At 50.7% G+C, this 14,977-nt stretch overlaps 1 protein-coding gene across 1 annotated transcript; it reads left to right on the forward strand.

Moving 5' to 3' along the window:
* Nucleotides 1-408: 408 nt before the first annotated feature.
* Nucleotides 409-14,475, forward strand: LITAFD (LITAF domain containing). Its single transcript, XM_038763579.1, has 5 exons — nucleotides 409-486; nucleotides 10,374-10,421; nucleotides 10,943-11,050; nucleotides 13,020-13,182; nucleotides 14,265-14,475. Exons 2-5 carry the CDS (start codon nucleotides 10,385-10,387, stop codon nucleotides 14,371-14,373), a joined length of 417 nt encoding a protein of 138 aa, XP_038619507.1. The 5' UTR covers nucleotides 409-486; nucleotides 10,374-10,384; the 3' UTR covers nucleotides 14,374-14,475.
* Nucleotides 14,476-14,977: the final 502 nt, after the last annotated feature.

Here is a 14,977-nt window from a genome sequence, read left to right on the forward strand (position 1 = left end):
CCACGTGGGGCTCACAGTATTCATCCCCATTTTACAGATGAGGTCACTGAGGCTCAGAGAAGTGAAGTGCCTTGCCCAAGGTCACACAGCAGACATCTGGCGGAGCCGGGATTCGAACCCATGACCTCTGACTCCAAAGCCCGTGCTCTTCCCACTGAGCCACTGTACTAAGCGCTTGGGGGAGTACAATAGAACAATGAATAGATACATTCCCTGCCCACAAGGTGCCAACAGTCTGGGGGGGGTGGGGGCAGATACTAATATAAATAAATTACAGATATGTATATAAGTGCTGTGGGGCTCCCTCTCTTCTCTCCCCATCCCTTTGCCACCCGTCCACCCTGTTCAAAGAAGGGCTAAGCTGGGAACAGATGCCAGAGAAGGAGACAAGGGATCTGTAGTGGTCCGTACCCCCCGCTCCCCACTACCGACGCAGCATCTCCAGGGAGGCTCAGGATCTCGCCCACCCCGGCCCTGCTCATCCGGGTATGGGACACCAGTGCCAAGGTCAACCGCTGCTCTCCTTTAACCCTAGCAGGGCCTGCCCAGGGCTTCGGAGGGCCGGGACCCCTCAAACCTGAGGGGGTGACTCCTGCTGTGCCTCGGGAGTCTTCTGCAGGAGCACAGGTTCTGACCGGTGGGGGACCCCGAGTCCCGACTGAGGGGTCTGGAGGTTACCGCACTTAGGGGAACCCCAGGTATCTGAGTGCGTATTCCCACACTCAAAGAACGATCCAGATGACGAAAGGGGGCCCCGGCCGAGGAGGCCAGTAACTGGGTGGGCTAAAGTTCCTCCCACCCTGCCCCCTCTGGCTGGTAGCTACTCACCAAAGGCCATTCCGCTTCCCCACCCTAATCTGCCCGATGTTCCTCATGGAAAATAATAATAACTGTGGCCTTGGTTAAGTGCTTACTATGAGCTAAGCACTGTACTAACCGCTGGGGTTGATACAAGCAAATTGGGTTGGACACAATCCCTGTTCTTCATTGGGCTCAGACTCTTAATCCCCATTTGACAGATGAGGTGACTGAGGCCCAGTGAAGTGACTTTCCCAAGGCCACACAGACCAGTGGCGGAGCTGGGATTAGAACCCGTGATCTAATGACTCCCAGGCCCGAGCCCTATCCATGCTGAAGCCCCCAAGGTCCTCCACTCTACCGTCCTTCCAGGATGTCTGCTGTTGAGCTCCTTGGAGACACAGACAAACCTGGGCCTATTGGCATGTGGTTGCTAAAAAACTGACCCATATTTCAGAGGCAACCGTGTGCTCCTCTAATGTCAACCTTCTCACTGTACCTCAAGCTTATCTTTCTCCAACCTCTTGCCCATGTCCTGCCTCTGTCTTGGAAAGCTCCCCACCCTCTGTCCAACCCCGTCCCATATCTGACAGACAATTACTCTTCCCCACTCCACCCCTGCTTCGACATCCAACTGAAGGCACATTTCCTCCAAGAGGCCTTCCCTGATTGAGCCCTCCTTTCCTCTCCTCCTACTTCCGTGTCACCCTGACTTGCTTCTTTTATTCATTCCCCCTCCCAGCCCCACAGCACTTACGTACTTATCTGTCATTTATATTGATGTCTGTCTCCTCTGGTCTGTAAGCTTGTCGTAGTCAGGAAATATCTGTTGTATTTTATATTGTACTCTCCCAAGCTCTTAAAACAGTGCTCTGCACACAGTTAGTGCTCAGTAAATTGACTGACTGGAATTACTGTGAGTTTTGGGTTTGGGTCAGCTGGGCTGGGCTTGGGACTATCACCCATTTCCGTGGTAGTTTTTGATCCACACAAATGAAAGCCAGAGGTCAAGGATAGAGCTTCTTCAATAAAAACATATGATGGGCCACAGAGAAGTTAAAAGGGCTGCGTGTGAGGAAGTTGGGTGTCGAGGCTGGTGGAGGAGGAAGAAATTTGAGCTCTCTGGAGGCTCAGGGACTCTGTTAGGCAAATGCCTCTGAGGAGGCCTGAGCATCATTGAGAAGGGGAAGTGATCCATCAGTGGTCAGTCCCTTCTGAGGGGGGAAGCAGAAGGGATGGGCTGGAACTGCGGGGGGCCACAGGGACTCTGCCCAGAACTATGGGGGAGGGGGAGTGTGGGGAGAGGTGAAAGCAGACAGCCTTTGGGATCGGGTCCTTCCTAGCTGGGGTGATCAATGGGGTTGAGAACCTTAAGGGGAGTGGTTCCACCTCATCCATGATCTGAGGGGAGTCAGCAGAAATGAGCTGCATTTTCTTTGGGGAAGCAGCATGGCCCCAAAGAATAGAGGGAGCTAGTCAGGGTGAAGCAAAAGGGAGTGGGAGAAGAGGAAAGGAGGGCTGTCAGGGAAGGCCTCTTGGATAGAGCATGGGTCTGGGATTCAGAAGGACCTGGGTTCTAATCCTGCCTCCGCCACTTGTCTGTGTCCTTGGGCAAATCACTTAACTTCTCTGGGCCTGGGTTACCTCACAGGTAAAGTGGGGATTAAGATCGTGAGGCCTTTTTGGGATAGGGAATGTGTCCAACCTGATTAGGCTTGTATCTACCCCAGCCCTTAGAACAGCGCGTGATACAGAGTAATCCCTTAGCAAATACCATCATGATGATAATTCCAGTTAAAGAGGTCTCAGACTGGTGTGGGTCAGTACTGAGTTGGGTTGGGAGAGGCCACAGTGTGGTTGCGTATTTTGTTTTGTAGTTACTCTTCTCAGAGAGTTGAGAAAATGTTTATTCCTACCAGCTTCAGCCAAGCATCCTGGGTGCTGGTGGCAGTGGGCATGTGATGATGATGATGATGATAATAATAATAAAGATGATGGTATTCATCAAGTGCTTCTCCTTTCTAGCCACTTGACTTGTGTCATAACTACCCCTGCTGCTCTCTTTCTTTCTTTCTTTCTTTCTTTCTTTCTTTCTCTCTCTCTCTCTCTCTCTCTCTCTCTCTCTCTCTCTCTCTCTCTCTCTCTCTCTCTCCCTCTCCTTCCTTCCTTCCTTCCTTCCTTCCTTCCTTCCTTCCTTCCTTCCTTCCTTCCTTCCTTCCAAGGCAGCAAGGGGCTGAGCTTCACTGAGGGGCTGACACCTGCATGGCTTCTCTATGTTTTGTTTTATTTGTTAATAGTACTTGTTAAGTGCTTACTATGTGCCAGGAACTGTACTAAGCTCTTGGATGGTTACAAGCAAATGGAATTGGACACAGTCCCTGTCCCATGTGGGGCTTACAGTCTTAATCCCCATTTCACAGACGAGGTAACTTAGGCACAGAGAAGTGAAGTGACTTGTCCTAGGTCACACAGCAGACAAGCGGTGGAGCCGGGATTAGAACACAGGACCTTCTGACTCCCAGGACCGTGCTTTATCTACTAGGCCATGCTGCTTCTCTTCCCTCTTCTGTAGAAACAATCTTGATTTTTCTTCCTGGGGTCTGTGAAAGCAGGGCTAAGGGATGATCACAGTTCATTTTCTGTTCCAAAGAACCCTTAGTATTTGGCGTCACCCTCATGAACATCTTCTAGACTGTGAGCCCGTTGTTGGCTAGGGACCATCTCTGTATGTTGACAACTTGTACTTCCCAAGTGCTTAGTACAGTGCTCTGCACACAGTAAGTGCTCAATAAATATGATTGAATGAATGAATGTGCTACCGATCTGGCCTTGTTCTCAGAGGCACAGAGAAAGAGAGAGAAATGGACTCTGTAAGGATCTTAGAGCAGGCCTGCTCTATTGGGCCCCCAAACTCCAGCATGGCTTGGTCTTGAGAAGGGGAGCTTAATCAATTAATCCATCAATGGTCTTTATTGAGCACTTACTATGTATAGAGCACTGTACGGAGCGCTTGGGGGAGTACAATACTGCAGACGAATTAGGAGACATATTTCCTGCCTAGAACGAGTTTATCTGCCAAGGGAGTCAGTCATCCTGTCACTCCGGATCCTACTGCTGTTGAGGGACAGGAGCAGGCTAGGCTGGGGCCATGGGGACAAGAGTCTCTCCGGATTCTTGGGCTCTACTTCGAGCTTAATCCTGGGAAATCCATCCCAGGGCACTCAAGAGACTTCAGAAATCCCACTGAGAACATTGGCCCTCAGACTTGAGCAAATTCCTCTAAACCAGTGTCGAAAATCATCTTGTTTACATCCACTGCTGCTCCCTCCTAGCCACTTAATTTGTCACCACTGCTCTCTTTGTTTCTTTCTCTTTCTTCAGATCCAACCAGGGCAGCAAGAGGCTGAGGTTCAATGAGGTGCTGACACTGCTTGGCTTCTCTGAGTTTTGTTTTGTTTGTTAGTGGTATTTAAGCAATGTTCCAAGTGCTGTTCTAAGTGCTGGGGTAGATACAAGCTAATCGTGTTGGACACAGTTCCTGCCCCACATGGGTCTCACAGTCTTAATCCTCACTTTACAGATGAAGTAACTGAGGCACAGAGAAGCGAAGTGGCTTGCCCAAGGTCACACAGCAGACAAGTGGCAGAGCTGGGATTAGAACCCAGGTCCTTCTGACTCTCAGGCCTGTGCTCTATCCTCTAGGCCAGGATGCTTCTCTGTACCGCTCTGGATAATAATAATAATAATAATGGCATTTATTAAGTGCTTACTATGTGCCAAGCACTGTTCTACCTGCATCCGTGGAATGGTCTGGGGTGCGGTGTTCTGTGGCAGCGAATGACAGTTTCCATGTAGACCCTTTTCTCCTCTGCATTTTGTGCAGTTGATGGATAGGTACCAGTGAGGATGCCCTTCTTTGTCTGGGGGAACCTTGCCTGTTTGGGGAGATTTGAAATGTGTCTGTTTATTGTTCTACTGTACTCTCCCAATTGCTTAGTACAGTGCTCTGCACACAGTAAGCGCTCAATAAATACAAGTGAACGAATGAATGAAACAAAGGATAGAGCATGAGCCTGGGAATCAGTAGAACCTGGGTTCTAATCCCTGCTCCGATGTTTGTCCATTGTGTGCGCTCTTGGGCAGTCACTTACCCTCTCTGGGCCTCAGTTACCTCATCTATCAAATGGGGCTTAAGACTGAGAGAGACAGAGTCCAACCCAATTTGCTTGTATCTTCCCCAGCACGTAGTACAGTTTCTGGCATATAGTAGGCACTTAACAAATACCATAATTATTATTATTGTTGTCCTCTGGCTCCAATAGCAGCCAAAGGAGGCCTGGGGAAGCCCTGTGGGATGGTGGTCTGTCTCTCTCTCTCCCTCCACACTTTAAACTTTTGATGTTTATCCCGATGCAGAGGAACAATTGTCTAACATTCCCAACTCCCCACTCCATCCCTCTAGTTACCCATCGTGGACTGCCCACCTGCGTATCTGACCTTCCAGAGAGGAGGCAAAGCGGAAGCCAGGGGATTGAAATATAGAAGAACCTAGAATATGGTACCTCTAGACTTGACTGCGTAAGACAAAAAAAAAGACTGTAAGCTTGTCCTCTAGACCCTAAGGTCGTTATGGGCAGGGAACATGTGCTAAAATTAGCTAATTCTGTTGTATTATACTCTCCCAAGGGTGCTTAGTACAGCACTCTGCACATAGTAAATGCTCAATAAATACCATTGATTGAGGAAAGAGAGGCTGTGCTCACACTAATTAGGACTGGGCCTGAGAGAGCTCAACTACCCAGTGGACTCTGTGCCAGCGCTTAGAACAGTGCTTGACACATAGTAAGCGCTTAACAAATGCCATCATCATCATCAAGGCACCACTCCAGAGCAGCTCTGCCTTCAACTAATACAGTTGTGGAGTCCTGCAAGTAATCTTTTTTTATGATATTTGTTAAGCACTTATGTGCCAGGCTTCTAAAGCATTAGGGCAGATACGAGCTGATCAGGTTGGACACAGTTCCTGTCCCACGTGGGGCTCACAATCTTAATCCCCATTTTACAGGTGGGGTAATTGAGGCACAAAGAAGTGAAGTGACTTTCCCATGGCCACAGTGCAGACAAGTGGAGGAGCAGGGATTAGAATCTAGGTCCTCTGACTCTCATCACCTGTAAAATGGGGATTCAATTCCTGTTCTTTCTCCTGCCTGGGCTGTGAGCCCCATGTGGGACAGGGATCGGGTCTGAGCTGATTGTACTGTATCCACCTGGGTGCTTAGTAAAGTGCCTGGCTCAGAGCAAGTGCTTAGCAAATAGAGGCCACACCCCCTTTCATGACCACTGACTGTGACCCATGGATCTCCAAGGTGACAGTACTATGGATACTGGCCCTGCAGCTGCATTTGGGTGGGAGCAGTAGGGCCTGAAGGGACCTCTTCCAGGACCCCAGGCAGTCCTTTCCAGTTGAAATTCCCTTTCCAAAGGGAATTTTACTATACTTCCTCCCACTGTACTTCCATTCCTGCCTTCTCAGAGGGAGCGTCTTCCCTAGACAACCCCCCTGCCCCTTGGGGAGTTCTCTCTGGGGAGATTTCGAGATCCACTTCTGGAGCTGGGCCGTGGTGGATCTTTACTGTCTGCTCTGAGTGGTGAGTGTGAGGGGCAGCTCAGCGGGCCTGATTCTGAGCTGGGAGGCTGAACCTCCTGCCTCACTATCTTCTCTCCCGGAGAACCCAGAGCCAGGTCTGTCTTGGGCTTCCAGGAATTGCTGCCTTGATTGCTAATGAGGCAGCCCAGGGGTCTTTAAGCATGGTGGGCTGTGAGGAGGAGGAGGATGGGAAGGAAAGGAAAGAGCTGTTCCCAGGGGTCTAGGGGAGGGTTTTAGCAGAGGGAAGGGGGTGCTTGACTGGATTGTCCTCTGCTCTTGAAGGTGTCTTCACCTTTCCTCCTCCCTTTTCTCCCCTTTCCGCCTTTTCCCCCTCTTTCTGCCCTTTCCCCCCTCTTTACTCCCTTTCCCCCCTCTTTACTCCCTTTCCCCCCTCTCCCCCCTCCCCTTTCCCCTCTCCTCCCCCACTTTCCTTCCCTCCTTTCTCCCCCTTCGCCCCACCTCTTCTTCTCCCACCCCTAACCCTATGGAAGTCCTGTGTCTGGCTTCCCCAGAGAAGCAGCATGGCTCAGTGGAAAGAGCACGGGCTTGGGAGTCAGAGGTCATGGGTTCTAATCCTGACTCTGCCACTTGTCTGCTGTGTGACCTTGGGCAAGTCACTTAACTTCTCTGAGCCTCAGTTACCTCATCTGGAAAATGGGGATTACGACTGAGCCCCACGTGGGACAACCTGATCACCTTGTAACCCCCCCCCCACCCCCGCAGCACTTAGAACAGTGCTTTGTGCATAGTAAGCGCTTAACAAATGCCATCATCATCATTATTATTATTCCCCTGCATCACCATCCCTTTACACTGGCCTCTATTTCTGAGTCATTCAAATAGCAACCCTCTTGAGAGCCCCAGACTGAGGAGGGGGCTCCCCCATGCTCGTGGGTAGGTTCTGCAGCTCTGAGGGGCTCAGACCATTCCAGCTTACAGATATGTAAACCAGTCCCACCCTGGCTGCATTTCTGTTCCTGGGCTTTCTTCACCGCATCCATGTCGGAATGTGGTTTTTTTGGCTTACTAAATAGGTTAGGAGGTGAGGGTCAGGTGAGAAACAACTGTGGTGCTTTTTTGAACTGTGGTATTAAGTGTTTGCTATGCACCAGGCATTTTTGTAAGCCCTGGGGTAGATACGAGCTAATCAGGTTGAGTCTAGGCCACCTCCCACATGGAGCTCAGAGTCTTAATTCCCATTTTACAGATGAAGTAGCTTCTCTGTGCCTCAGTTAAGAGACTTACCCAAGGTTACCCAGCAGGCGAATGGCTTGTTAAGCGCTTACAATGGGCCAAGCACTGTACTAAGCACTTGGGCAGATGAAAATTGATCCAGTCAGATGCAGACCCTATCTCACAGTCTAAGTAGGAGGGAGAACAGGTATTTAATCCTCATTTTACAGTTAAGAAAACTGCGACACCTTCTAGGCTCAGTTCTCTTGCCCTACTCAATGTGCATCAATCGATCGATCAAACAATGGTAGTAATTGAGCACATACTTTGCTTAGAACACTATACTGAGCACTTGGGAGAGTGTCATACAATGGAGTTGGTAGACATGTTTCTTACCCACAATGTGCTCACAGTATAGAGGGATCTCATTGTTTTCATCACAGACCCTTCTCCTCTGTCCTTCTGGGACTGAGGCTCCCTCCATGACTTAGTGGAAAAAGCTTGGGCTTGGGAGTTAGAGGTCATGGGTTCTAATCCTAGTTCTGCTACTTGTCAGCTGTGTGACTTTGGGCAAGCCACTTCACTTCTCTGTGCCTCAGTTCCCTCATTTGTAAAATGGGGATTAAGATTGTGAGCCCCATGTGGGACAACCTGCTAACCATGTATCTAGAATTAACTAATTAATGATAGCATTTATTAAGCGCTTACTATGTACAAAACACTGTTCTAAGCACTGGGGAGGTTACAAGGTGATCAGGTTGTCCCACGGGGGGCTCCCAGTGGGTAGGGACCATCTCTATATGTTGCCAACTTGTATGTCCCAAGCGCTTAGTACCGTGCTCTGCACACAGTAAGCACTCAATAACTATGACTGAATGAATGAACCATGCTTGGCATACAGTTGGTGCTTAACAAATACCATCATTATTATTATTACTCTGGGAGACCATCACTTTCTCAACCCTCCTAAAATCACATCTCTTCCCCTATCCACTCTCCCTTCTGCACTGCCTATGCACTTGGGTTTGAGCCCCTTAAGCACTTTGATTTTCACCCCACTCCCTCAGTGATTATGTACATATCCACCTGTAATTTACTTTAATGTCCGTCTCCCCCCCCACCCCCCCCCCAGACTGTAAGCTCCTTGTGGGCAGGGATCGTATCTACCTAAGTGCAGTGTGCTCTGCACTTAGTGGGCACTCAATAAATGCCATTGATTGATGACTTAACCCTCAAGACAGGGACCATCCCAGGGGGTGGAGGGGAGGAGAAGAGTCGCCTTCTAGACTGTAAGCTTGTTGTGGGCAGGGAATGTGTCTGCTATATTGTTATAACGTACTCTCCCAAGCGATTAGTACAGTGCTCTGCACACAGTAAGCATTCAATAAATATGATTGACTCAGGAGAAGAGGAAAGGGAGACTCAGGCTCCTATTATGAATCTCTGTCACTGGGGAGGGAGTAAGGGGAAACAAGCAGGCTAAGGTAGAGGGACTGGCCCTTAGGCAAGCATGGCATAGCAGACAGAATAAGGGCCTGGGAGCCACAGGGTCATGGTTCTAACCCCACTCTGCCACTTATCTGCTGTGTGACCTTTGTCAAGTCGCTTCACTTCTCTGGACCTCAGTTTCCTCCTCTGTAAAATGGGTGTTGAGCCTGTGTCCAACTCAATTTGCTTGTATCCACCCTAGAGCTTAGTGCAGTGCCAGGCACATAGCGCATAACAAATTAACATCATCATCACGCACCCCGTGGACCCCAGTTCTGGAGGGTGGGACAGGCTGGCACAGCCCGAACAACCCCCCCCCCATCCCCAGCCTGGGCCCCCCGCAGGGTGAAGTGGAAGGGAGGAAGCGGCTCAGCACACACTTAGCTACATTTTATGGTCCGGTTTTGTTACCCGGATGGCCCATGTCTTTCTGCCGCTGCCATTAGGATGCCACAACAAGATGTCAGCCGACCATAGGTGCTCCTCACTGCCAGGAGTTGGGGGAGGAGGGGCACCCCTTTAAATGCAGGCCTCGCTGATAGGCAGGTTAGCAAAAATTTGAAATTGGTGGGGGAAAAGGAAGGGTGGGTCGCGAGTCTTTCCCAGTTGGTGGGCTGGTCCCTCGGGTACAGGCGGTGAGCCTCCGGGGCCCCTTGCTGCCCAGGAGCCTGGTTTGGGGCACTGGTACCCATCCCCCTCTGAGGGATGATCTGTGGTGGCTTTGCTATTGGGGACCCCCCCCCCCCCAACCCCACCCCCCGACCACCAGGGTGGGAAGCAGAGGAAGAGGAGGAGAGGGACAGGCCAAGGATTTTTGCAAGGAATCTTATCTCTGTCCCAACTGAGGGACCGGGCATCTGAACTCGATCCCCGATTTGTACTTCCCAAGCACTTAGTACAGTGCTCTGCACACAGTAAGTGCTGAATAAGTATGATTGAATGAATGAATGAACCCCCAGAGAAGAGGCCTCACAGAAACCATCCCAGGTTCTCCCCACAGTCTCAGCTCCCTTTCCTCCAAATCAATCGGCAGTATTGATCGAATGCCTACGGTGTGCAGAGCCCTGTACTGCACGTTTGGGAGAGTAGTGGCAAAAAGTACGCTCTTTGCCCTCAAGGAGCAGCCTCTCTAAGGACCTTGTTAATTGAGGTGGAGTTCTGCCTCAGGAGGCCCAGCCTGCCTCAGAGCTCTGCTCCTTCAGAATGTCCATGTCTGACACTGCTCTCTGTCTCTGTCTTTCTCTCTCTCTCTCTCTCTCTCTCACAGGACCCGAGACTATGAACAAGCAACAGCCCCCAGCCTTAGTGACCTCAGGTAGCACATCCTGTCTCTCCCAACCAGCCCTCGACTTTCTCCTCCCTTCCAGCCACCACCGTTCCAATCCCTGCAAGCCAAATGCCCAGGGGCCAAGGCCTGGGGTGGTTGGGGGAGCCCTGTGGTTGAGGGGACTGGATATCTAAACACTAAGGACATTTCTGCTGTGGTGGGGAGGGTTCCTATCTAGAGATCTGCCTCTATCAAATGACCAGAGGGGTGGAACTGTGAGGGGTGGGACCTGGAATCCCCAGTCTGATTTCCCTCAGCTTCCACTGGCCCTGGTCCTCGGGGCTCCACGCTTGTGAGGGGAAGTCATGCCCAAGTTGTCTTCTCTGAATGGGAAATGGGGGCAACTTCAGGTCAGCGGCCTGGGGGGATGTGGGGAGTGGGATAGGGTACGCTTCGCTCCAACCTCGCCAAACCTGACTTTTGGTAGCATGGCCAGGCCCTGGCAGGGTTTGATCCATGTCTGGCCAGCGTCATGGGCTTTATGTCTCCTCCTTGTCTCCTCCCTCAAGATGGTCAGATGCAGGGCCCCAGTGCCCCCCCGGGTGTCTACCCACCTCCACCACCATACCAAGCAAACCCTGGCCAGCCTGCACCAGCCTTCAATCCTGCCCAGACAGGTGAGTTCTGGATAGATGGGGAAGACTGAGACTTCTCCTTCTGGGGGTTGGGGACTGAGCTAGAGAGGAGTGGGTTGAAATGGACCAGATCATGAAGGGGGTGAAATGCAGGGTGGGTGGCTGGGGCAAACACAGATTGGTTCCCTCCAACAATCATGCATCACCAGGGTGAGGAGGCTGCCCACTGAAGAGGGCAGGCTCAGTCAGTCAATCACATTTATTAATAATAATAATGTTGGTATTTGTTAAGCACCTACGATGTGCCATGTACTGTTCTAAGCGCTGGGGTAGATACAAGGTAATCAGGTTGTCCCACGTGGGGCTCACAGTCTTCATCCCCATTTTACAGATGAGGTAACAGAGGCACAGAGAAGTTAAGTGACTTGCCCAAGGTCACACAGCTGACAAGCGGGGAGCTGGGATTAGAACCCATGATCTCTGACTCCCAAGTCCATGCTCTTTCCACTAAGCTGCTTCTCTATTACTGAGCGCTTACTGTGTGCAGAGCACTGTACGAAGCTCTTGGGAGAGGAAATATAACAATAGAACAGACATATTCCCTGCCCATAACAAGCTTACAGTCTAGAGTGGGAGACAGACATTAATAGAAATAAATAAATTACAGATATGGATATAAGTACCGTGGGGCTAGGAGGGGGGGAGAACAAAGTGAGCAAGTCACGGTGATGCAGAAGGGAGAGGGAGAAGAGGAATAGAGGGTTCAGTCAGGGAAGGCCTCTTGGAGGAGAAGTGCCTTCAGTAAGGCTTTGAAGTTGGGGAGAGTAATTGTCTGTCAGATAGGAGGGAGGGCATTCCAGGCCAGAGGCAGGATGTAGGCGAGAGGTTGGTGGTGAGATAGATGAGATCGAGGAACAGTGAGAAAGTTGGTATTTGAGGTTCAGAACAGACACGGATTAACACCTTGACCCTTAGGAAAGTGAGTCTACAGCACTTGTGACTACCAGCAGTGATGTTTCCAAAAAGATCAGCCTTCTGCCTCTCTGTGACTCTCCCCAGTTTGGGCATAAGGACAACTGATGGCTCTTGGGAGGCAGTGTTCCCTAGTGGAAAGGGCACAGGACTTTGAGTAAGGAAACACCTGTTCCAGTAACCTTTGGCAAATCTCTTGATGTCTCTGATTCAGTTTCCTCATTAATAAGATAGGGATAATTTTTAATGGTGTTTAAGTGCTTACTATGTGCCAAGCACTGTATTAAACGCTGGGGTAGATTCAAGATAATCAGGTCTGGACACAGTCCATGTCCCACATGAAGTTTACAATCTTAGTCCCCATTTGACAGATGAGGAATTGAGGCACAGAGAAGTGACTTGCTTTGCCCAAGGCCACAGAACTGGGATTAGAACCTGTACAGAAATGCCTGTTCTCCCATTGTCAGAATGAGCCCCGGTGTGGGATAGGGACTGGGTCCAACTGATTATCTTGTTTCTATCTCAGCACTTTGAACACTGCTTGAGACATAGTAAACACTTAACCAATACCATCATTATTTGAGACATAGTAAACACTTAACCAATACCATCATTATTTGAACGTGATATGCTTACAGTCCTCCAGACTGTAAACGCCTTGTGGGTACAGAACATATTCATTCATTTACTCATTCAATCATACTTATTGAGTGCTTACTGTATGCAAAGCGCTGTACGAGACGCATGGGTGAGTACATTATAACAATCAACAGACACATTACCTGCCCACAGCAAATGTTACCTACCAACTCTGTTATAATATACTCTTCCAAGTCCTTAGAATGGTGCTCTGTATACAGTAAGTGTTCAAATGCCATTGATTAATGGATTGCTTGGAGTAACCCCTGGCTGCTTCTTCTTTTCCCCCCACCCGCCACGGCTTGGGGAGGGGCCAGAGGCAGAGATCCTGATCCAGAATCCCGCACCCTTACACTCTACTTACCTGTGCTTTCCTGCCTTTCCGTGTCTGTGCCCACAGTGGTGATGGTCGATCCCGCACCGGCTGTGATTGTGGGGCAGGTTTTCTCGGATGTCCCGGCCCGGGTCACGTGCCCTTCCTGCCACCAGTCCGTGGTGACCCGAATCGTCCATCACGTAGGCCTCATGGCGTGGCTCATCAGTGGAGGCCTCTGCCTGGTCGGGTGAGTGATGCAACCTAGAGTGATGTCCTATCCCAGCCAGCTCCCTGGTGGTGTGCTGGGGTCTCCAGAATAGGGGGAGGAGGGGCAGGAGGGGGGAACGGTCAACACGCCAGAGCCCGGCTCGTCTAGAGCAGGGAGCCCTGAGCCTAGAGGGAGAACCACTGTCCCTTGATGATGCTTTCAAGCCTCAAGTCTGCCTCAGTGGAGGCTAGCATCGTGTCAGCTACCTTGGAACCCTCATGGGTCTATTAGGGGCTGCTGCCCCATGGCCAGGGGTGGGAGTTGTAGTGGAGGAGATAGATCCTCTCCTCTTGCCATGAACCTCCAGCTAGGTTGGAGACTCCCATGCGGCTCGCCTCAGGAAAGACCCTGATTCCTCTACTACCACATCTCCACCTCGGGCCACCCAACTTACATCAGAAAAGCCGGAATCCTCAGTCTCCTCTTACCGAGGGAAAAGTTTAGGCAGAGAAGCTGAGAGACTTGCTCAGGGTTGCCTTTATAAGGTGTCATCAGGCTCTGGCCTGTCCCAGGGCCCCTCCAGCCTGGCCCCCTAAACCAGCAGGGCTCAGCGAGTACAACTGTGCATACAGCTTTAATTCTATTTGTTCTGACGACTTTGACACCTGTCCACATGTTTATTTTGTTGTCTGTCTCCCCCTTCTAGACTGTGAGCCCGTTGTTGGGTAGGGACTGTCTCCACATGTTGCCAACTTGTACTTCCCAAGCGCTTAGTCCAGTGCACTGCACACAGTAAGTGCTCAATAAATATGATTGAATGAACGAACTGTGTGTGGAACATTGTACTGAGCACTTGGGGAGGTTGTGATCGAGGTGCTAGGCCCGATCTCCATCCTCCAGGGGCCCCACCTAGCAGGAAGATGGCTCCTCTGTCCCCTTGCTACCTAGAGTGAGTCCCGACCCCCGGACCTGGGTCTTCTGGCCCCCGGAGCCCCTCAGGACAGGCAGAAGGGAGAGGGTGGCTCAGCATCCTCGAAGTGGCCCATCGGAAGGGAGAGAGGGTGGAGGAGCAGTCAATGAGATGGGTAGGGTGCAGCTGACCCATGGATGTCCGTTTTCAGATGCTGGCTGGGCTGCTGCCTCATTCCCTTCTGCGTGGACAGCTGCCAGGATGTGGATCACTTCTGCCCCAACTGCCAGCACCTGATTTACCGCTACAAGCGGATGTGAGCGGCCTGGACCCGAGGAGGCCCAGGGCGAGGGTTTGGGGTGGGGTGAGCTACAGATGTGTATATTTTTCAATAGAGTAAAACCCAGAGATGTGAAGACTGAGGTCTGTGTCCCCGTCTCGCTTCTGGCTCTGACCTCCTCCTAACCCCCTGCCACCGCAGGGCCGTGGGGTCTGTCTCCACCGCTTTCATTTAATTCATTCAATTGTATTTAGTAAGGGCTTACTGTGTGCAAAACACTGTACTATGTGCTTGGGAGAGTACACTATAACAGCAGAAACGTTCCTGCCCATAACAAGCTCACAGTCTAGAGGGGGAGACAGAAGTTAATATAAATAAATTACAGATATACACAGATCTACGCATAGGTGCTATGGGGATGGGAGGGAGGAGGAATGAAGGAACAAGTAAGAGCGGCACAGAAGGGAGTTGGAGGAGAGGAAGGCTTAGGGAAGGCTTCTTGGAGGAGATTTATTGAGCCCTTACTGTGTGCGGAGCACTGTACTAAACACTTGGGAGAGTACACTATAACAATGAACAGACACATTCCCTGCTCACAATGAGTTTATAGTCTAGAGGAGGGGCTTACAGTCTAGAAGTGGAGG

Source organism: Tachyglossus aculeatus, chromosome 21 (genome assembly GCF_015852505.1).
Source record: "Tachyglossus aculeatus isolate mTacAcu1 chromosome 21, mTacAcu1.pri, whole genome shotgun sequence".
NCBI classification, from domain to species: domain Eukaryota; kingdom Metazoa; phylum Chordata; class Mammalia; order Monotremata; family Tachyglossidae; genus Tachyglossus; species Tachyglossus aculeatus.